The 23,699-nt window shown below is 38.7% G+C and overlaps 1 protein-coding gene across 22 annotated transcripts in view; it reads left to right on the top strand.

The window, feature by feature from the left end:
- Window positions 1-22,363, top strand: part of ARMC3 (armadillo repeat containing 3) — a 101,860-nt gene extending 79,497 nt beyond the window's left edge. For 15 of the 22 annotated variants that reach the window (XM_025463952.3, XM_025463955.3, XM_025463954.3 and 12 more), the window contains 3 exons: window positions 7,812-8,012; window positions 15,268-15,430; window positions 21,065-22,363. In XM_025463952.3, coding sequence (XP_025319737.3) covers window positions 7,812-8,012; window positions 15,268-15,430; window positions 21,065-21,274 — 574 coding nt within the window. In that variant the 3' untranslated portion in view covers window positions 21,275-22,363. Of the gene's footprint in view, window positions 1-7,734; window positions 8,013-15,267; window positions 15,464-16,056; window positions 16,182-20,291; window positions 20,988-21,064 lie in introns of those variants that run through there. The other 7 variants (XM_025463971.3, XM_025463972.3, XM_025463973.3 and 4 more) reach the window with 5 other exon arrangements.
- The last annotated feature ends 1,336 nt before the right edge of the window (window positions 22,364-23,699 follow it).

Genomic DNA, 23,699 nt, shown 5'->3' with positions numbered 1-23,699 from the left:
ACATAAATTAAAATCCTGAAGCATCAGGCTCACACTGGGTCATCAGCAATCAGATTATTTTTGTGTGTGAAGGTTTCAGTTGTGCTCTCCTTCGTGGGGAAAAAAATAACATAAGAGAGGCTAGTAGTTTCCCCTTTACCCAGCCACCATCTTGATTTTTTCCTAGATTACACCAAAGTCAACAAATCTAATATGCCCTCTGAAGCTTTTCTTTATAAAGATCATTCCCCTTACAATAAACATTTATGATTTGTAAATGTATTGTAGGCTCTAGCTGTACTGTATTTTTGTATTCAGACCAGTCTTCATAAATATTTAAGTTGATTGTGTGAGTTTATTATACACACTTAAAAGTTTATTGCTTTCCTGTCTCTATTTTGTTTCCTTCCAGTCTGTTCATCTCTGGAGTCTTTTAGAAATTTACAGCATATACTTCAACATTTCTGCTGCTCAATCTTGATCTTCATCATAATGACTTCTTAAAACATTTTCATTTTTACTTTTTTTTAAGATTTTATTTTTATTTATTCATGAGAGACACAGAGAGAGAGAGGCAGAGACATAGGTAGAGGGAGAAGAAGGCTCCCTATAGGGAGCCTGATGTGGGACTCAATCCCAGGACCCCAGGATCATGACCTGAGCCAAAGGCAGATGCTCAACCACTGAGCTACCCAGGTGCCCCAACATTTTCAGTTTTAAAATATTTCCCTAAAACTCTCTTTTTAAACCTTAGCTTAGCCTTTTTCTCCCTTCCTCCCAAATCTTGACTAACTGCAAAAGTCTTTCAGAAATAGATATTGTCTCTTAATCACACTTAACATCTTAATCACATTTAAATACCTTCTCACCTTTTTTTTTCTTGAAATTATTCATCCCCTCAGCAAATGCTTCTCACCTTTTTTTCTTGAAATTATTCATCCACTCAGCAAATGCTGATTGTGCTAGGTGCCAGGAGTTGTTCCAGTGTTACAAATATAGCCGTGAACAAAAACCTCTGTTTTCAAAGAGCTTCCATCCTACTGGGGACATTGACAAATAACAAAATAAACTACCACATGTGTGCACACGCACATACAAGTATGCACACATGCATCCTTCTAAGCCTAAAATACATTGTGCGTCTCCTTTGATGCTCTCTTATTCTTTTGCAACAGAATAGATGGAACAGGACATCTAATTGGGATAGATTTTTGGAACATCTTGAGTTTCTCATTTTTATCACACATGTGGAATTTATTGAATGCTACCTAGCATTGTGATTATTTTTCATACACCAAAATCTTCCCACCTAAATTGAAACCCTATGTGGGCCAGATTCATGACTTATATTTCTCCCAGTAGCCTTGACTTCTAATTTATTTGTTCAAATAGTTGATGGTGTCAGAAAGGATCAAGTGATTAAATTTTGAAAATGTCAATACACAGTTTGAAGGCAGATAAATATCTCTCTCTACTTGGCTCCCTACCTTCTCGTCCACCAATGAACATAGAAAATATTCTTATTGTTTTGGATTTCCATAGTAAATCTCTGTTTTCTGAGGTAGTTTTGTTCAAGCCTCTGTAAGAAGGTTGAAAGTTCTGCTATCTTTAATCACAAATCGATGTCCTTTCTGAGAATTTTACGAGAGTAAATTTTGTAATTTCTGAGCACTTGTTTCCATATTTAGTTAGAAGTGAAATTCGTTTAAGTATTAAAGCCCTTATTAATACAACTGGGCAGACTTCATGGGAAAGGAATCCAAATGAAATACTTCTATATACAGCAGTGGGAAACTACAGTTCAGGAGCTCTAGTAAATTATCCCTTTTTAATCACTCAGTAAGATTGCCCTCCATGATGCGCTTAGCCCTGTATGCTGGCTATCATCTTCTATATGCCAAATGATTCCTTTTTCTCCCAGCAGCACACTCAGTGAGAAATACACATGCTTTGTTTTATACGTGGCTCTGAGTCAAACTGTCCAATATTATAAAGCTACCCCGTAACTTTAGGAATAGATAAACCTACATATGCTTTCTGCCATTCTTATTGACATTTCCAGTGGTAGTTCCCAACTTATTAAAATTTTACTATGTTTGTAAAGATGTTCTATTTGTTTGTCTTACAAAAAAAGAAAGGTATTTAGATGATAGAACTGGGAAATGTGAATTTTTGCTTAGAGATTTTACCATAATATATGGTGAGTACATTTAACGCATGACTCTCTACTTAGCTGCAGTAAATAGAATGTTGAATTAGAAAATATAAAAACTTTTTTAAAAAGATTTTGTTTACTTGAGAGAGAGAGAGAGAGAGCATGAGCATAAGTGGGCAGAGAGATAGAGGAAGAAGGAGAAGTAGATGCCCCAGTGAGCAGGGAGCCTGACATGGGGCTCAATCCCAGGACCCTGAGATCATGACCTGAGCTGAAGGCAGATGCTTAACAGACCAAGCCACCCAGGCACCCGAGAATTATAAAATCTTAGTATTTGTTATGATTACAGAGTTTTGTGTAATACTCCAAAAGCATTTAATAAGATTACTTTTGTATTTTTTTCCTCAAAATAAAGAGAAAACTCACATGGCATTTAGCTGATCCCCCTCTTTTACCCTTTACTTCAAGAAATATTTAATCCCTGCCCCTAATTTACAGCTCGTGGAACAGAATGATCAAGAGTTACAAAGACATAATTTAGGAAATTCACCTGAACTAGCCTCATTTTCATGGCCTGTGCAGGGGGATATATCCCCATGGCTGAGATTTACTATAGCAAAAGATATAATGCAGGAGCAGTGGGGAAAAGATACACTTAAGCAAATGCTATAGAAGTCACACAAAGGTTTCCTTGTCCTCCCTCTCTTTCGCCTAGCATAGCATAGGGTACAATTTTCTTGTGTGAGGTAGCTCCACCCAAGGAAGCCCACCTGAGTCATGGGATCCAAAATTTGTAAAGGTGCAAGTTCCAGTTTCCTATAGGGAAACTTCAATTTAAATGACAGTACATTTCTCTCAGGCTAGAGGAAAGTGGCACAACATTTCTCAACTGCTAGAGGAATCAACCACGTGTTCTCTCTCTGGGGAAACTTTAGTAATGAAGAAGGAGAAGTAAAGACATTCCCAAGTGAAGGAAAACAAAGAATTTATTGCCAGCAGTTCTATTCTTACATATTGGCTAGTTAACAGAAGTTCTTCAAACGACAAGAAAATGATGAAAGAATCTGGAAGCCTAAAGGAAGGAAGAAAGAAGAATTGAAATATGGGTGCATACAATAGGCTGTTTCCTCATGAGTTTTACAATTCATATTTGTGGATTGAAACAAAAATGAGGAAAGATAAAAAGCACTCATTTGTTGGATGTGAGGTTTTCTTACTGCCCTCAAAGTAGTAAAATGTGGATACCAGCAGACTGTGATGAACCATGTATGTGTATTATAATCCTATAGTAACCACTTCAAACCAATACAAAGAGTTACACTCAAAAAATGGTATAAATAAATCAAGGTGGAAAACTAAAAATGGTTCAAGTACCAAACCACAAAGTCAAGAAAGGAAAAAACAGGAATAAGAACCAATTGAAAGGCAGAGATTGGCAAAGTGGATTAAAAAGTTATGATGAAGGGGCATCTGGCTGGCTCAGTTGGTAGAACATGCAACTCTTGATCTCAGGGTTGTAAGTTCTATCCCCATTTGCATGTAGAGATTACTTAAAAATCTTAAAAACAATTATATGAGCTATTTGCCATTTAAAGAAATGCACTTAATTCATTGATATAGGTAGGTTGAAAGTGAAAGATGGATAAAGATACCATGTAAACATTAATTTCCTAAAATGTACGAGTGACTTTTTAATATGTAATAAAGTAGAAGTATACTTCAGAGCAAAGAAAACTTCTAGAGACAAAGAGAAACATTATATATGACAAAATGGATTATGTCTTCTGTGAGGAAGACATAATGATCTAATGTGATCACTATATGAGCACCAAACAACAGAGCCTCAAACACATGAAGCAACAACTGATAGAGCAGAAAGTAGAAATAGACAAATCCCAAACTATGGTTGAGGACTTCAGCACTCCCCTCTGAGGAATTGATAGAATTACTTGACCTGAAATCAGTAAGGATGCAAAATGTTTGAACAAAACCAGCAATAAATAGGATCTAGTCAATATATTATAGAACATTCTACCACCAACAACAGAAAACACATTTTTTCAACTTCATGTGGAACATTTGCAAATACCAGGGTCATAAAACAAAGCTCATCAAATTTAAAATAATTGAAATCATATAGAATATGATCCATGGCCATTATGGATCAACAAACTAGAAATTAACAACAGAAAGACAACAAGAAAATCTCTAGATATATAGAAATTGAATGACATACTTCTAAATAACCTATGGGTCAAAATCTCAAAGGAAATTTAAAAATACAAAAAACCTGAAGGAAAGTGAAGATATAACATATCAAAATCTGTGAGATCCAAGCAAAGCAGTATTTCACTAACCAGCATTATCCTAGTCCCAATATCATACAAGGTTGTTATATGAAAAGAAAATTACAGCTCAGTATCCATCATAAATACAGATGAAAAGTCCTCTCTGAAATATTGCAAATCAAATCTAGCAAGACAATAAGAGAATAATTCATCTAAGAGGAGTTTATCCCAGGAATGCAAGGCTGGTTCAATATTTAAAAATCTATCAATGCAATCCACCATATTGACAGTATAAGGAAGAAAACCCACACAATTATATTAATTGATACTGGAAAATTATTTGACAAAATTCAACATTAGTTATGATAAAAATACAACTGTCAGCAAAATAGGAATATAAGCGAACTTTCTCAACCTGATAAAGGGCATCCATGAAAAAACCCTTCTATTATATCATACTTAATGGTGAAAGACGAGATGCCTTTCTGAAAAGATCATGAACAAAATAAGCAACCTATTCTTTAAAAAAAAGATTTATTTTATTTATTTATTTACTTATTTATTTGAGAGAGAGCAAGCATGTGTATATGCACAAACATGCATACAGAGTGGGGGGAGGGGGAGAGAAGGAAGGAGAGGGACAAACAGACTCTGCACTGCTCATGGAGCCCACCAAGGGGCTCAATCCCATGAACGTGAGATCATGACCTTAGCAGAAGTCAAGAGTCAGCTGCTTAACCTACTGAGCCACTGAGGGACCCCAAAGATAACTATTCTTATCACTCCTATTCAACATTGTATTAGAAGGCCTACACATTGCAATAAGGACATTTTTAAAGTATAAAGATTGGAAAGTGAAGGGGAAAAAACAGTTCCTATTTGCAGACTATCTATTTGCAACAAGATAGTCTTAAGTAGAAAATCCTTAAGGAATCTACTTTAAAAATAAACCTCATAGAATTAATGGGTGAGTTCAGCAATCATCAGGATTTCAGATCAACATACAAAAATCAATCATGTTCCTATGTACTGGCAATAAAAAATTGAAAACCAAAAATTTTTTGAACACCATTTTAATAGCTCTAAAAATGAAATATGAAATAAAAATGGAAGTCAAACAAAACATATATAGTTCTCAATATATGAGAACTATCAAACACAAAGAAAATCAAAGAATCACTAAATAAGTGAAGAGACATACCATGTTCATGTATTAGAAAATTCAACATAGTAAAAATGTCAGTTTTCTCCCAAACTGATCTATAGACTAGATACAATTCTATCAAAAGTCCAGCAAGATTTTTTGTAAATATAGGCATGCTAATTCTAAGACCCTTATGGAAGGGTATATAAAATAATTTTGAAAAAGAAGAATAAAGTTGAAAGCATCTCTCTGATTTAATGATTTATGATAAAGCTATAGTAATCAAGATATTGGTGAATGCGTCTTATATGCATTCTAGGAAGAATGTTCCTTTTTGTGTCTGTTTTAGCCAGCAGTTGACCCAGTTGATTTCTTCTTTTTTTTAAAGTTGTATTTATTTAAGTAATCTCTACACCTAATGTGGGGCTAAAACTCATGACCCCAAGATCAAGAGTCACACACTCTTCCAACTGAGACAGTCAGTTGGCCAGACAGGTGCCCAGACCCAGCTGCTTTCAAAACTCAAGTTTCAACCAATGTTCTATGTGTTGTCATCCCACTGTCAGTTCAGTTTCCAAAGGCTTTGCAGTACTATTTGGAGCAGTCCTGACTGTGTGCCAGCTAGTGTGTCTGGTTTAGCATTTGGGCAGTGGTCAGTTCCATAGTTCCATCCTCAAAATCTGTGATGTACTGTCAGAAAACTCTATATACCCTGCCCTGCTATATACTCTTGCCATGACTGCTCTTGTATCTTCAGGCAAACAACCTGAGGACTGAGTGAGTATAAAGGTATTTTAGGTTCTTATGAGATGCTGATGTCACCATTGTTACCACTATCAGAGGATTCCTTAGGGGCTGCAAAGAAGAAAACAAAACAGGGCTTTCTTCCACTCTGTATCATTCCTGTTTCTCAAAAGGTCTTCTCCTTTATCTCTCTCTGTGCTGATGCCCACTTCCAAAAGTTTGAGCTGTGTCTAGTCTGGCTTGGAGAATACCAGAGAAAAATAAAAATAAACTTACCATCTGTTCAGTAATAATTCAAAAGACCTTCTCTGATCTTTCTGCTACCATTTGCTTTAACAGAGTCTTCAATTAGCTGTTGAATCCTGTCCAGGATTGATGACTGTATTGAGTAGAAAAAGCAGGGTTAAATGTGCCTTCTCCACGTTATCTGGAATGAGAACACATATCATTGTTTTTATTCAACTCATAAATTAGAGACAGAATCAGTAAGGTGTTAATATTGGTTCAGAGGACATTTGAGGAGCTAGGTATTTATATTTAGTTTAATTAAGGAATGTTAGAAAAAGATCACTGAGTTACATAAAAAACTGGTTAACATCCTAAATGACAATAAACTGTAACCTCTGGCAATATCTTCTCCATTGACAGAAATAATTTGCACCTCTATGAAGCAAAAGCTTGCATGTTAACTAGCAAATTCTCTAAGTTTGAAAAGATTAATTGTATATTTTTTCTTTTTTTGAAGATTTTATTTATTCATGAGAGACACAGAGAAAGGCAGAGACGTAGACAGAGGGCTCCCTCCCTCACAGGGAGCCTGATGTGGGACTCAATCCCAGGACCCCGACATCACCACCTGAGCCAAAGGCAGATGCTCAACCACTGAGCCATCCAGGCATCCCAATTAATAGTATATTTTAATTACACAGTATCTTTACAGTTTACTAAGTACATTCCAGCTTTCCTAAGTACAGAATTAAGTACATTTCCCTAGATAAACTTTAGGTAAATCTTCACCCCTGCATGACATGGAGATTCCACACTATCCTTATTTTGTGTTGCTTTTTTCCCACATTTTGGGTAATTTTTCTTAAAATGAGTGATCCAAACTCTTTTTGCAGAAGCCCTCAACCAAAGCAAGAGATGATGTAAGACTGGCTTAGACTTCCTGAGGAGGCAACCTATTTTTTCCCTAATTCAATAAATGTTTATGACATACCTACTATGCACCAGACATCTGGCAAGGCAATTGTACTCAAGACCAGTGTATGATTTTCATAATATGTATCAATCATGTAGTGTTATCTTGAAAGTTAATCTCTCTTAGCATAATATAGAGACTATAAAACTCTAGCGTTGTCATCAAAAAGTTGAGAACAGCATATGATATGGTCGTTAAAGTATAAAATACTCTATTTCTGCAGTGCTCTTCAGATGAACTCAGAGCACAGTTAGTGCTTATTCATTTTGTGACTTTGATGGCTGCTGTTTGCTCTCAAAGGAAAGGCCGAGGGAAAAAAGAAGAGGAAAAAGTGAAGGAGGAAGAAGAAGTGGCAGCAGCACCAAAATTGACCGGAGAAGGGAGCCCTGATAAAGAATGGTACCCTCCCTCTGACCTTGACTTCTGTGTGTATGTGGATGAAGTGACCAAATCGATATTTCCCATAACCAATATTGAGGAACAGATTGAGGCTCTAGCAAAGTAAGTTGTTTGTATATACATGTGCATTTTCAGTTTCTGAAAAAAAGTGTTTGATGTTAGTGGTTTGCATTTTTTAGCCAATTTTCAGCTAACTACACCAAAATTACTGCCCCCCCACCTCTGACTCTGCAGCAGAAACACAATAAATTGAAAAAAATGCCCAATTTCTATTTTAGGTCCTATTTCCACCAAGAATTGGAGCTAGGAGCTGGAAATTGCTTAAAGAAAAATGCTTTTGTCATTTTCTCCAGCTAAACCATTAGAGGCGTCTTTCAATGTGATCTTGAAGAAGTTAGCAATGAATCAAAAGTTTGAAAATTAAATTACTCCAAAAACAACAAAAGAAAGAAGGAAAATTCAGTTACTCCTTAGGTGCATGGGGTGCTTACGATTTAAAGGAATCGTATTGTGAATTATTTATAAACTCACGTATTATTTTCTTTTTATCATTTTTTATTTAAATTGTTAATTAACATGTAGCTTATTATTAGTTTCAGATGTAGAGTTCAGTAATTTATCAGTCTTATATAACAACCAGTGCTCATCATATCATGTGCCCTTCTTAATGCCCATCACCCAGGTATCCCATCCCCACAAATCATATAATTCTATTACATACCTAATACATCATAAATCATGTCATTCTAATACAAATAACCATCACTGATTTGTAGGTCAGATGTCCAATATTTTGCGTTTTGCGTTGCTCTCAAGTGTGAGTGTTCTAAAGGCATGGTTGTTCGGACAGACTCGAAACTCTGTGTATCCCAGTGACTTTGCCTCCCTAATCAGAGCATTTCATATGAGTCCACTCATATGAACATATGAACAGTCCATATGAGAACTTGACTTGGTAGCTGTAAGGGATTACAAATCACAGGAAGTGGAGGATAGCCTCCGTAACTGGCAACGACATCCAGTAGGTGAGCTACTGGATCCTGCAACAGCTGTAGTCTCCACGGGAGCTTGTATCTACTCCAAGTAGAAGTGCATTGCACTCATCAAACCTGGATGTGACAACTGCAAGAAACACAGCCGCCAGATCATTGACTCCTTGTCAGCCAGAGCTCTCTGGAAGAGAATGTTTTTGGCAACTGAAGTTCTCCTAATGTCCTTGAGAAGTGATGACTCGGGCAGAAATCTGATTTAGCTCACTTCAGCATTTGTCAAATGTCCTCATGCTTTGCTATTATCAAAAATTCTTTCCATCATTCCCAAATAATTGTTTTTTTTTTTAACCTAGCCCTTTTCAAGATTTCAAGATGCAGAGATGCAGAGATTTGTCCCAGTGCCTTTGGTTCCCAACACTCATTACAGGATGCCTGGCTGGGGCAGGGTGACAGCTTTCTCCCCGACCCTTCTCTTGTTTTTCGCCATTGTTCTTCTTTGCATAGAGCAAGAGGAAATTCTTTCTTAAAATTCGCAATTCTTTCCTTTCTTTCTTTTTCTTTCTCTTTTTCTTCTCTTTTTTTTTTCTTTTTTTCTTCCTTTTTTCTTTTTCTCTTTTCTCTCCTTCTTTCTCTCCTCTCTTTTTCTCCTTTTCCCAATACAACTTGTTTTTGGCCACTCTGCACTGAACAAAATGACTAGAAGAAAAACCTCACCTCAAAAGAAAGAATCAGAAACAGTCCTCTCTCCCACAGAGCTACAAAATCTGGATTACAATTCAATGTCAGAAAGCCAATTCAGAAGCACTATTATAAAGCTACTGGTGGCTCTAGAAAAAAGCAAAAAGGACTCAAGAGACTTCATGACTGCAGAATTTAGATCTAATCAGGCAGAAATTAAAAATCAATTAAATGAGATGCAATCCAAACTAGAAGTCCTAACGACGAGGGTTAATGAAGTGGAAGAACGAGTGAGTGACATAGAAGACAAGTTGATGGCAAAGAGGGAAACTGAGGAAAAAAGAGACAATTAAAAGACCATGAAGATAGATTAAGGGAAATAAACGACAGCATGAGGAAGAAAAACCTACATTTAATTGGGGTTCCCGAGGACGCCGAAAGGGACAGAATATGTATTTGAACAAATCATACCTGAAAACTTTCCTAATTTGGGAAGGGAAACAGGCATTCAGATCCAGGAAATAGAGAGATCCTCCCCTAAAATCAATAAAAACCATTCAACACCTCGACATTTAATAGTGAAGCTTGCAAATTCCAAAGATAAAGAGAAGATCCTTAAAGCAGCAAGAGACAAGAAATCCCTGACTTTTATGAGGAGGAGCATTAGGGTAACAGCAGACCTCTCCACAGAGACCTGGCAGGCCAGAAAGGGCTGGCAGGATATATTCAGGGTCCTAAATGAGAAGAACATGCAACCAAGAATACTTTATCCAGCAAGGCTCTCATTCAAATTTGGAAGGAGAGATAAAGAGCTTCCAAGACAGGCAGGAACTGAAAGAATATGTGACCTCCAAACCAGCTCTGCAAGAAATTTTAAGGGGAACTCTTAAAATTCCCCTTTAAGAAGAAGTCCAGTGGAACAATCCACAAAAACAAGGACTGAATAGATATCATGATGACACTAAACTCATATCTTTCAATAGTAACTCTGAACGTGAACGGGCTTAATGACCCCATCAAAAGGCGCAGGGTTTCGGACTGGATAAAAAAGCAGGACCCATCTATTTGCTGTCTACAAGAGACTCATTTTAGACATAAGGACACCTACAGCCTGAAAATAAAAGGTTGGAGAATCATTTACCATTCAAATGGTCCTCAAAAGAAAGCAGGGGTAGCCATCCTTATATCAGATAAACTAAAATTTACCCCAAAGACTATAGTGAGAGATGAAGAGGGACACTATATCATACTTAAAGGATCTATCCAATAAGAGGACTTAACAATCCTCAATATATATGCCCCGAATGTGGGAGCTGCCAAATATATCAATCAATTAATAGCCAAAGTGAAGAAATACTTAGATAATAATACACTTATACTTGGTGACTTCAATCTAGCGCTTTCTATACTCGATAGGTCTTCTAAACACAACATCTCCAAAGAAACGAGAGCTTTAAATGATACACTGGACCAGATGGATTTCACAGATATCTACAGAACTTTACATCCAAACTCAACTGAATACACATTCTTCTCAAGTGTACATGGAACTTTCTCCAGAATAGACCACATACTGGGTCACAAATCGGGTCTGAACTGATACCAAAAGATTGGGATCGTCCCCTGCATATACTCAGACCATAATGCCTTGAAATTAGAACTAAATCACAACAAGAAGTTTGGAAGGACCTCAAACACGTGGAGGTTAAGGACCATCCTGCTAAAAGATGAAAGGGTGAACCAGGAAATTAGGAAGAATTAAAAAGATTCATGGAAACTAATGAGAATGAAGATACAACTGTTCAAAATCTTTGGGATGCAGCAAAAGCAGTCCTAAGGGGGAAATACATCGCAATACAAGCATCCATTCAAAAACTGGAAAGAACTCAAATACAAAAGCTAACCTTACACATAAAGGAGCTAGAGAAAAAACAGCAAATAGATCCTACACCCAACAGAAGAAGAGAGTTAATAAAGATTCGAGCAGAACTCAATGAAATCGAGACCAGAAGAACTGTGGAACAGATCAACAAAACCAGGAGTTGGTTCTTTGAAAGAATTAATAAGATAGATAAACCATTAGCCAGCCTTATGCAAAAGAAGAGAGAGAAATCATGAATGAGAAAGGAGAGATCACTACCAACACCAAGGAACTACAAACGATTTTAAAAACAAATTATGAACAGCTATACGCCAATACATTAGGCAATCTAGAAGAAATGGACGCATTCCTGGAAAGCCACAAACTACCAAAACTGGAACTGGAAGAAATAGAAAACCTGAACAGGCCAACAACCAGGGAGGAGATTGAAGCAGTCATCAAAAACCTCCCAAGACACAAAAGTCCAGGGCCAGATGGCTTCCCAGGGGAATTCTATCAAACGTTTAAAGAAGAAACCATACCTATTCTACTAAAGCTGTTTGGAAAGATAGAGATGGAGTACTTCCAAATTCGTTCTATGAGGCCAACCTCACCTTAAGTCCAAAACCAGACAAAGACCCCACCAAAAAGGAGAATTACAGACCAATATCCCTGATGAACATGGATACAAAAATTCTCAACAAGATACTAGCCAATAGGATCCAACAGTACATTAAGAAAATTATTCACCATGACCAAGTAGGATTTATCCCCGGGACACAAGGCTGGTTCAACACTCGTAAAACAATCAGTGTGACTCATCATATCAGCAAGAGGAAAACCAAGAACCATATGATCCTCTCATTAGATGCAGAGAAAGCATTTGACAAAATACAGCATCCATTCCTGATCAAAACTCTTCAGAGTGTAGGGATAGAGGGAACATTCCTCAACATCTTAAAAGCCATCTACGAAAAGCCCACAGCAAATATCATTCTCAATGGGGAAGCACTGGGAGCCTTTCCCCTAAGATCAGGAACAAGACAGGGATGTCCACTCTCACCACTGCTATTCAACATAGTACGGGAAGTCCTAGCCTCAGCAATCAGACAACAAAAGGACATTAAAGGCATTCAAATTGCCAAAGAAGAAGTCAAACTCTCCCTCTTCGCCAATGACATGATACTCTACATAGAAAACCCAAAAGCCTCCACCCCAAGATTGCTAGAACTCATACAGCAATTTGGCAGTGTGGCAGGATACAAAATCAATGCCCAGAAATCAGTGGCATTTCTATACACTAACAATGAGACTGAAGAAAGAGAAATTAAGGAGTCAATCCCATTTACAATTGCACCCAAAAGCATAAGATACCTAGGAATAAACCTAACCAAAGAGGTAAAGGATCTATACCCTAAAAACTATAGAACACTTCTGAAAGAAATTGAGGAAGACACAAAGAGATGGAAAAATATTCCATGCTCATGGATTGGCAGAATTAATACTGTGAAAATGTCAATGTTACCCAGGGCAATTTACACGTTTAATGCAATCCCTATCAAAATACCATGGACTTTTTCAGAGAGTTAGAACAAATTATTTTAAGATTTGTGTGGAATCAGAAAAGACCCCGAATAGCCAGGGGAATTTTACAAAAGAAAACCATAGCTGGGGGCATCACAATGCCAGATTTCAGGTTGCACTACAAAGCTGTGGTCATCAAGACAGTGTGGTACTGGCACAAAAACAGACACATAGATCAATGGAACAGAACAGAGAACCCAGAAGTGGACCCTCAACTTTATGGTCAACTAATATTCGATAAAGGAGGAAAGACTATCCATTGGAAGAAAGACAGTCTCTTCAATAAATGGTGCTGGGAAAATTGGACATCCACATGCAGAAGAATGAAACTAGACCACTCTCTTTCACCATACACAAAGATAAACTCAAAATGGATGAAAGATCTAAATGTGAGACAAGATTCCATCAAAATCCTAGAGAAGAACACAGGCAACACCCTTTTTGAACTCGGCCATAGTAACTTCTTGCAAGATACATCCACGAAGGCAAAAGAAACAAAAGCAAAAATGAATTATTGGGACTTCATCAAGATAAGAAGCTTTTGCACAGCAAAAGAAACCGTCAACAAAACTAAAAGACAACCTACAGAATGGGAGAAGATATTGGCAAATGACCTATCAGATAAAGGGCTAGTTTCCAAGATCTGTTAAGAACTTATTAAACTCAACAGCAAAGAAACAAACAATCCAATCATGAAATGGGCAAAAGACATGAAGAGAAATCTCACAGAGGAAGACGTAGACATGGCCAACACGCACATGAGAAAATGCTCTGCATCACTTGCCATCAGGGAAATACAAATCAAAACCACAATGAGATACCACCTCACACCAGTGAGAATGGGGAAAATTAACAAGGCAGGAAACCACAAAGGTTCGAGAGGATGCGGAGAAAAGGGAACCCTCTTGCACTGTTGGTGGGAATGTGAACTGGTGCAGCCACTCTGGAAAACTGTGTGGAGGTTCCTCAAAGAGTTAAAAATAGACCTGCCCTACGACCCAGCAATTGCACTGCTGGGGATTTACCCCAAAGATGCAGATGCAGTGAAACGCCGGGACACCTGCACCCCGATGTTTCTAGCAGCAATGTCCACAATAGCCAAACTGTGGAAGGAGCCTCGGTGTCCATCGAAAGATGAATGGATAAAGAAGATGTGGTTTATGTATACAATGGAATATTACTCAGCCATTAGAAATGACAAATACCCACCATTTGCTTCAACGTGGATGGAACTGGAGGGTATTATGCTGAGTGAAGTAAGTCAATCGGAGGACAAACATTGTATGTTCTCATTCATTTGGGGAATATAAATAATAGTGAAATGGAATATAAGGGAAGGGAGAAGAAATGTGTGGGAAATATCAGAAAGGGAGATGGAACATAAAGACTCCTAACTCTGGGAAACGAACTAGGGGTGGTGGAAGGGGAGGAGGGCAAGGGGTGGGGGTGAATGGGTGACGGGCACTGAGGAGGGCACTTGACGGGATGAGCACTGGGTGTTATTCTGTATGTTGACAAATTGAACACCAATAAAAAATAAATTTATTATAAAAAAAAATTGCAATTCTGCCCTTACTCTAAAATGTAGTAGCCTTCCTCGACAAAGGATTTTTGCAGGTGTGTTTACTGACTTCAGCAAAAGCCTCAAATGAGAAGAAACCCCCAGGCAAAGTATGCCACCCAACTTAGTTTTCCTTCTGCCCTCCTCCTCGTTCCTGTCACTCCAATGTTAGTTAACTGCCACATCTTTCTCTAAATCAAAAAAAGTAAGACAATTTAAAAGGAAAACACTTAACTTGAAAACACTTAGGAATCCGATGGGAAAATTTCCCATGCGTTTGTATTATCTCTGAGTTCAAATTCCTTAAAAGAAGGACCATAGGTTAGTACAATGCCTTGGAGCTCAGATCGAAACTTTGGAAAACATTTTTCAAGAGCAATATAGAACTTTAAAACTGCATTGCTACAAATTTAGGGTGATATTAATTTATATCTTGTTATAAATATTGGGAAAATTAGCATTCATTGTGTGTTGAATGAAATTGTTAGAATTTCAGCTTATACACAATAGTTTGAAGAAAGTAAGCATAATGTTAACCCTTCTGTACCATAGAAGAAAAGCAAATAATAAAAGCCTGAGAAAATCCAGTTTTTAGATGTAAAATTATACACACAATTACACGCAAAGCATCCAAAATGAGGTATTAAACTTGATTGATTTGATCTCATGTAATTGACACAGGTATGTGGCAGAAAAAATGGGTGGTAAAGTTTCAAAAGAGAAGCTACATGATTTTGGCTGGGAACTTCATATAAGTGAACTAAAATTTCAACTTAAATCCAATGTTGTACCAATTGGACAGATCAAAAAAGGAATCTTCTACCATCGAGCTTTCCTTTTCAAGGTACTGAAGATGTTTTGCCTCATTTGCCATTAGGTAAAAATGTTTGTCGTTATCATAATAGTGGGCGCCATTGGCTAACATTTAACTGGCTAATGCTAATCTTCTCATTTAGAGTTACTTCTATTTGAGATATATATGTATGTGTATATACATACACACGTATACTTGCCAGACTCTCGGAAGCATATCCATTCAACATTTATCATACATCTACCATAGGCAAGAGCTCTTCTAAGGTCTGAGAATACAGAGATACTAAGGTGGCAGCCCCTGCAGACACAAGGTACCCAAGGCAGACTTGTGGGTTCTAAGATGAGATCAGGGCAAGTTTTGGGGGAGGAAATGATTTGCAGCCTCAGTATTAGAGGCTATACAGGATTTCAGCAGGTAAAGAAGGAAGACGAGTATTCTAAACAAGGATTTTATACAGAATAACAGGAATGAGAGCCCCTGGCCCCTTTGAAGAGTATAGAGTAAGTGTGTCTGGATGAAGGAAGGAGGAGGAGTTGGATGAGGCTAACAGACCAGCTCATAAAGCACCACATGAGTGTGCAATTGACCCTAAAATCTGTGAGTAGTGACTGAAAAAAAATTTTTAAGATTTTATTTTTATTTATTCATGACAGACACAGAGAGAGAGAGGCAGAGACACTGGCAGAGGGAGAAGCAGGCTCCCTGTGGGGGGATCCCCCAGGACCCTGGGGATCACAACCTGAGCCAAAGGCAGAAGCTCAACCACTGAGTCACCCAGGTACCCCAGCTACTGAAAATTGTTAAGGGGACAAACAGCAGTGACATGATTTTGAAAGACCATTCGGGCAACAGAATGGGGAATAAATTAGAGCAGGAGTAGGACTGCAGACAGGAAGACCAGTTGGAGGGTTGGTGGAACAGGAACTAAGGGGTTTGCTAAGAGGATGTGAATCTAGGGACACCTGCATGGCTCAGTGATTGAACATCTGTTTTCAGCTCAAGTCCTGATCCCGGGGTCTGGGATCGAGTCCAACATCGGGCTCCCTGCGAGGAGCCCACTTCTCCCTCCGCCTATGTCTCTGTGTCTCTCATGAATAAATGGATGAAATCTTAAAAAAAAAAAAAAAAGATGTGAATCTACAGGGAGATTTAAGAGATACAACTGAAAACAGTTGGTGTCTGCCTCAGGTGGTATGAGGAATTGCATGAGAAGAACAAAGTGATTTTCAGGTCTGGGCAGGGCAGCTGGTAGTGATGGCATGATTCACTGAGCGGGGGTGCAGATTCAAAAAAGAGGGGGTGATTTTTTTTCTCCATTGTTATCAAGTGTCTGGAATATAATAGGGGCTGCAAAAATGGGTTCTGAACTCTAGACTGCATGTCTAGATTCCTATCCACTTCCAAAACACCTACAAACCTCTTTACATTCATGTGTATCTTGCTTCCAGTTCTAAGCTAACTCTCTATAATCCAAATGCCAATCTTCCTTGTTTTCTTGCTTTATCAAATTTTCTCCTATATTAAGTCTCTTTCTCTCTATGAGCTGTTTCTCCTTTAGAATCTAAATTTAAGTCTATACTATTTAAAGTGGAAAGAGGAATCTTTTCTCATAATAGCTATGACTACCCCTGTAGCTCCTATTACCATGACCACCATCATTTTAAGCTACATGCCAGGCACTTGATAAATGCAATTGTGAAGGTCTCAAAAATGCCAAAGGTTGAAATGACTACCCTTGTTTGAAAGACAAGACAACTGAACTCAAGAGGGAATTTACCCAGGGTCAACCAGGGGCCTGGCTCGAGTCTGAGCCCATGCCTACCTGAACCAAACCCACCATACTGCTTCTATCTGTAGGTAATTCTTATTCGGGTCAAAATTCAGAGTCCTGTCAGCACCTCATCCCTCCTTGGCGCACCTCATTTTTCTCTCAGTCCCTGCAGCTGGCCTTGGCTCCCTCTCAGGAATCTTTTTTTTTTTTTTTAAAGATTTTATTTCTTCATGAGAGACACAGAGAGAGAGGCAGAGACACAGGCAGAGGGAGAGGCGGGCTCCCCTTGGGACTTGATGCCAGGACCCTGGGATCACTACCTGAACTGAAGGCAGATGCTCAACCACTGAGCCATCCAGGGGCCCTGGACCCCAGGAATCTATTGTCTGTCTTAACTTGATATGTAGAAGAATTTGTCACTGATCCTTCTCGTTCCCCAAAACCATCCACCTTAGTAACTTTTGTCCTCTCTTTCCACCTCATCTCAGTCGCCATGGTGACCTCTTTCCTCTACCTCTCTTCAACGTTGGGGTCCCTCAAGGTTCCAACCCAGGCTCTTTTCTTTTCTCATTTTATGTACTTCCTATGGTGGGGTCATCTGGTCACATGGCCCTAAATACTAACTGCCTAAGGCACCCAGATTCTTTCCTTTGCCCCATGAACCTCTCTTGATTCCTGATCAGTGTGTCTGTTTACACTCCAGTTGGTGCACCTGAGTGTCTCCTAGGCACTGAATTAGTGTGCTTGTGCTGCCCTAATGAAACACCAGACATTGGGGACTTAAACAATAAACATGTATTTCTCACAATTGTGGAGGCTGGGAAGTGTAAGATTGAGGTGCCAGCAGAGTTAGCAACTGGTGAGGACCCTCTTCCTAACTTGCAGTGGCCACTGTGTGCCTGCATCCTCACATGCTGGACAGTCAGGAGGCTCTGGTCTCTTCCTCCTCTTATAAGGTCATTATCCTGCAGTGGGGGCTCCATTTCCATGACCTCTTCTAAACCAAATTACCTAAAGAACCCATCTCCCCAGTACCATCCTACTGATGGTCAAGGTTTCAGCATATGATTCGGGGGGTGGGACACATTCAGTCCACAGCATTATGCTAAACGGAATCCAGTACCCTCATACCTCTGCGGAGTCATGCAATTCATTAGCCAAGTTTTGCCCACCCCTGACATCCTGACCACCAATACCCACTGATAATATCCTTCCACTTTCCTAAATCATTCACTCCCACGAATGCCCTTTATCCTCCCTATTTTCTTCCAGTTTGTTGCTTCCTTTTTGGCTTTACTTTTCCCCCTTGGCAGCCTAGAAACATCATCCACAGACTGTATGATTTACTGGCGAACTTCCCTGACTTTCTTGATGTCATCCTTCTTCCCCAGTGCCTTGCCTGTCCACCCGGTGCAGTCTGACTGCTTGCCCTCTCCCCTAGGACACTCAGGCTGCAGAACTTGACAGCGGCAAGCACCCCAGCCAATTCAGGGTGCCCAGCTCAGGTGGACATTCATGTGGCCTGGCCCCTCTATTCCAGCTCCTGACCATAGGCTTTGCCCTTCTTCCTCAGTAGCCATGCCTTACATCTGCCCTTCCTTCTACTAACACTTTCATCTCCACCTCTTCCTCTAAGCAGACAATCTTGTCTCCCACTTCACAAAGAAGATGGGGACTTTCAAATAGGACCTCATTCAACTCAGTGGGAGGCGGTATCTCCCTGAGGTTGGGAATTCACGCTCTGGTAACACATACCCAGCTTCCATATTAGGTCACCCTTATTGTGACCTTCCTTGGGAAATTTATCTGACCTCAGTTTTACTCTCCATAAAATGGGAAATGCAATCATTACCTATTTCACAAGATTATTTTGATGATATAAAGTGCCTTGACATGGAGTTAAGAGAGCAATAAATATAATTTCTGAAAACATGTTTATTTTTGACTCCCTACCACCCTCTAGACAATGAGTGTAAGATGATTCTGTACCAATTCCAATGGAGGGAGGGGTGGCAGGCCTTAGGGGGGCAGTTTTTATACATCTAAGTAATCCTCAGACATCAGCTAGGTCAATTCAATTCAATTCTGACACAACCTACCTGGAGATAGTGTCAGATCCCACAGGTTATGGGCTTAGCCCTATAAGACTACCCCCGTGCCCCTCCCCTCCACCATGCCACACACACTTCAGCCAACCAGTCACAAGCGCCAGTTGTCATCTATGCTTCTGACCAGCTGACTATAGATTAGAGGTTCCCAAGAACTCAGCCCCCTCAGGGTTGATTAATTTGCTAGAGCAGCTCACAGAACTCAGAAACATTTTACTTACTAGATCGCCAGTTTATTATAAAAAGGCTATTACTCAGTAACAGCCAGATGGAAAAGATGCCAGAGAGAAAGTTTTGGGGGATGGGCACGGAGCCTCTATGCCCATCTCCTCGTGCAACACTCTTCCTGAGTCTTCATGTGTTCACCAACCCAGAAGCTCTCTGAACCCTCTCCTTTTTGGTTTTCATTACAGCATCATTACATAATCATGATTGATGAAATCATTGCCATAAGTAGTTAATTCAACCTACCCTCTCCCCAGAGGTCTGATGGGAGACATTGTAACTCTCCAGTCACAAGATTGGTTCCCCTACCAAACAGCCCCCATCCTTAAGTGTGGTCCAAAAGTCACCTCATTAACATAAGGAAAGATACTTTTATGGTTCTCATCACTTAGGAAATTCCAAGGGTTTAGGAATTCTGTGCCAGAAATGGCACAAAGATCCAACGTGTATTTCTTTTTATAAATGACAATACCACTGAGTGCCATCCATTTGGATACTGTTGTATTACAGTTGACTGTTTACCAGGCAGGCTCAAACTAGATAGGATGTAAGGCCCTAAAAATGACAACCATATCCTAATCTCAGTCCACGTATGACTACCTGGTGCAGTCATTACATATTAAGTAATTGATAAATCATATTAATATATAATGGATTATTAAAACAACACAATTCTTGCCTTCTAGTACTAGAAACACTTGTTGAATACCCATTCTGTGCAGCATTCATAGCTCTAAGCATGCGGCCCATATTAATTCACTTCATTTTTATAACCACCCCCTAGGAAGGAGGTGCTAGTGATGTTATCCTCATTTCTCAGATGAAGACATGGAAGCACAGAGAGCCTGAGTCATTCGCCTGAGGTGACAACCACTAGTAGGTGGCTGAGCCAAAATTCAAATCCAGGCGGTCTGAGCCAGCTCCCTTAATCCATTATGATGCGGCTAAGAAGTTTCCAGACTATTGTAAAGGCACTTTTTAAATAATCTCAAAATCAGGACAAATTGAAGAGAATAAGGAACATAAGCCACTCGGGAGGAAGTGACAGCAGGTAGCCCCAGAAGGACGACCCCTCGCAATCCTGCTCCTCCTGCTTCACGGAGCACCATCCCCATCACACAGCATAAATCGGCACGAAATAGGTCCCCACCAGTTTGATCCCTCCGTTCAATCCCACTGCATGTCATGCCCACAGAGCAGCCTAGAAGCATGGAAAGATTGATAGATGTGGTAGTGCTGAAAGCCCGCGGAATGGCTTTTCTCCAATGACGTTATCAATCTTGTGCTGATACAATACAGTGTAACTGCCTGAAAAATGTCACTTCCCAGCAGGACCTACACAGAGATTTTGAGTCTACAGGATCTTGAGGAACAGGGGAACTTATCACATTTTATTGGCTCCCATCACAATATTCCACAATTTTTCAGCCTCCTTTCTAAGCACTTCTTTGCAAGAGTTGTATATTTCACCTTCAACAAGGTGTGTCTTCCAGCTAAGGATTTTCTTCAGCCCCTCTCCCTCCTCACTTTTGGTTGATCTTGTGTTTTCTCCCACAGGCTCTGGCTGATAAAATTGGCATCGGCTGCTCCCTGGTTCGTGGGGAGTATGGCAGAGCTTGGAATGAAGTTAAGTTGATGAATGAATCTCGTAAGGGACTGATTGGGGCTCTTCCTCCTCTTGAGGTGTATGTAGTTGACCTCATGTTCCATCCAGGCAGGTTGATGAAGTTAAGAAGCAAAGAGGCAGACCTTTACAGATATCTCTAAGCTATCAAATGAACAAAAAGAGGCTCACACAAAAAAAGGCATTACATACACTTTCTATGGCGTTCACCAATTGATTTTATTTCTTTAAATAAAAGTATTAGACATTTCTAATTTCTAATTAATTTCTAATTTCACATTTTCTCTGTGTAGAAATGAGGACACTTGGGTTGAACTTGGCTGTGTTTCTGATTTCGGGCTCTTGGCAAAAATTCAGTCTGATTAGATCATATTATGCTCACTGTCCCTCATGTAAAGTTCATTATTGTCAAAATTAATCCACCCTTACTGTTTCATAAGGAGGCTCTCTGCCTTTTGGGAATCACGTGTAAAAGCACCCAGCTGCTGTGCCCAGGACAATACCGTGGCCTCACGACTGTCATTCTTCACACCCAGAATGCTTCAGGAACACTTGGTTATTGAATTTATTTAAATTCAATAGTATTTTATGTCTTCAGTCACCTTGTCTCACTCTCATTTTTGTAAAGTAAGATTATTGTTGATAGTTTGAATATTTATAGATAGATTTTTAGTATTACAAATTCCTTTCTAAAAAATTTGGGTTCATATTTTAAAAACATATTAAGAACACTGTCTAATAAACTTCACTGAACTAATACTCTTTCCATGAACTCTTCCCATAAACTGTGTTTGTCTTTTGTCCTGTGTTTGTCTACTTGGAAATATACCTCCAATTAAAAACAATTCTGATTTGCTTTTGCACATTTTACTGCTGGGTCACAAAAACAGTATTTTGGATTTATATAGCCTAAAAACTCTTTTTTGGAAAAATTTAAATATAGAAATAGAGTAAATCTTTGTGAGAAATTGTGTCTTCAGCATTGAGAACAAAACAGGGAGCAAACACACATTTTAAAAGATAAGCAAAAACTAGTAATATGGTGACTCTCATAAAGTATACATATATCCTAGCCTGACTTTAAGTCTAGTTTACTGTAATCATATTACTAGCAGGTTTTTAAAAGCCAGCTTGAGTTTAGAAAATAAGGCTGAGATTATTCTGTACGAACCAATGTGTAGCTTCAAAGAATTTGTATTTCCTTATTTCAAAATAAAGTTCTTTATATCAAACGGTGTGGTAATTATATTTATCATGCAATTTCATGAACTGGGGCATGGATTATAGGATGCAAACCCGTCTAAGCATTTTCAAGTCTGTTTTGATCCAGAACACATTTAAAGTGGATTACAAAGATATGTAAGATGTAACAAGATAAAAATAAATGAAAAACAGGCGTAAGTGTTGGAAAGAAAGTTCAACAAGGCCAAGAATAAGCTTAGAATTCAAATGCATCCATGAAAATCCCATGCATTTGTTAGCAGTGGGTGAAAATTTGACGCTAAGCTCTCTAGCAGACAATGCAGTGGGAAATGCTATCAGTTACATGATTTATAATAGGGTCCGCCAGCTAAAAGCACAAAGCAGTTTCTCAGGAGGAACAAAGACCAGGGGAATTCCTCTTTGGGAGCTTCATACAGATGACAAATGTAATATAGAAAATAACACCATTGAAAAACAACCTCCTAGTAAGTTCTGAAAAGGGTTTTTGTAGGCAATGGCCTAACAGCAAAATGGAATGAAGCAAAAGTTCATTCACAGCCACTGTGCTGGGGTCCAGGTAGACATTACATTTTTCTGTATGGTACAGGCCTTGGCCACCCCCTCCCCTTCTCTCATCTTAGAGACATTTGTGTGTAACGTCTCTCTCTACTGGCTCCTAGGTAATTATTGCACAGGAATAAGTTTAAATTCTATTTTCAGACAGTTCTTTGAAGTTCATCTATTTTGTGTTATCAAAAGACAACACACTCACAATAGTAACACAAATTATAAGATACCTAGAAATAGATTTAATAAGAAATACGCAAGAAAAACTATAAAATTTTAATGAGATCTGAATAAGTGAAGACCCACATCATTTTCCTTGATGGAAACTCAGCAATATAAAAATTTCAGTGCCCCCTATATTAATATATACAGTTAGTATCTCATTTAGAATACCAACACATTTTCTTTTCTGAAATCTGACAAATAGTAAACTTTATCTGGAAGATGAATGCATGTGTAGGCCAATAATATATGAAATTAAAAAATGAAGAATTGGGTCCATCATATATCAGAACACATTAAAAAGCAGTAATAAATTAGTATGAAATGGGCCCAAATATTGGGCCCATTTTATATATCTATAAAAATAGAACAATATTAAGAGTACAGACATAGATACATATATTTTATACATATAGGGATTAGTATTGATAAAAAAAAAATATAGCTTTTCTGCCAGAAGCAGGGCACAATGATCACCTATTCAGTAAATGACTATGGGAAAATTATGATCTTGGCAAAGCAAGATCCTATTTCTTTTTTTTTTTTTTAAGATTTTATTTATTTATTCATGAGAGA

This window comes from Canis lupus, chromosome 2, assembly GCF_003254725.2.
Source record: "Canis lupus dingo isolate Sandy chromosome 2, ASM325472v2, whole genome shotgun sequence".
NCBI classification, from domain to species: domain Eukaryota; kingdom Metazoa; phylum Chordata; class Mammalia; order Carnivora; family Canidae; genus Canis; species Canis lupus.
This window is presented reverse-complemented; position numbering and strand designations above follow the sequence as displayed.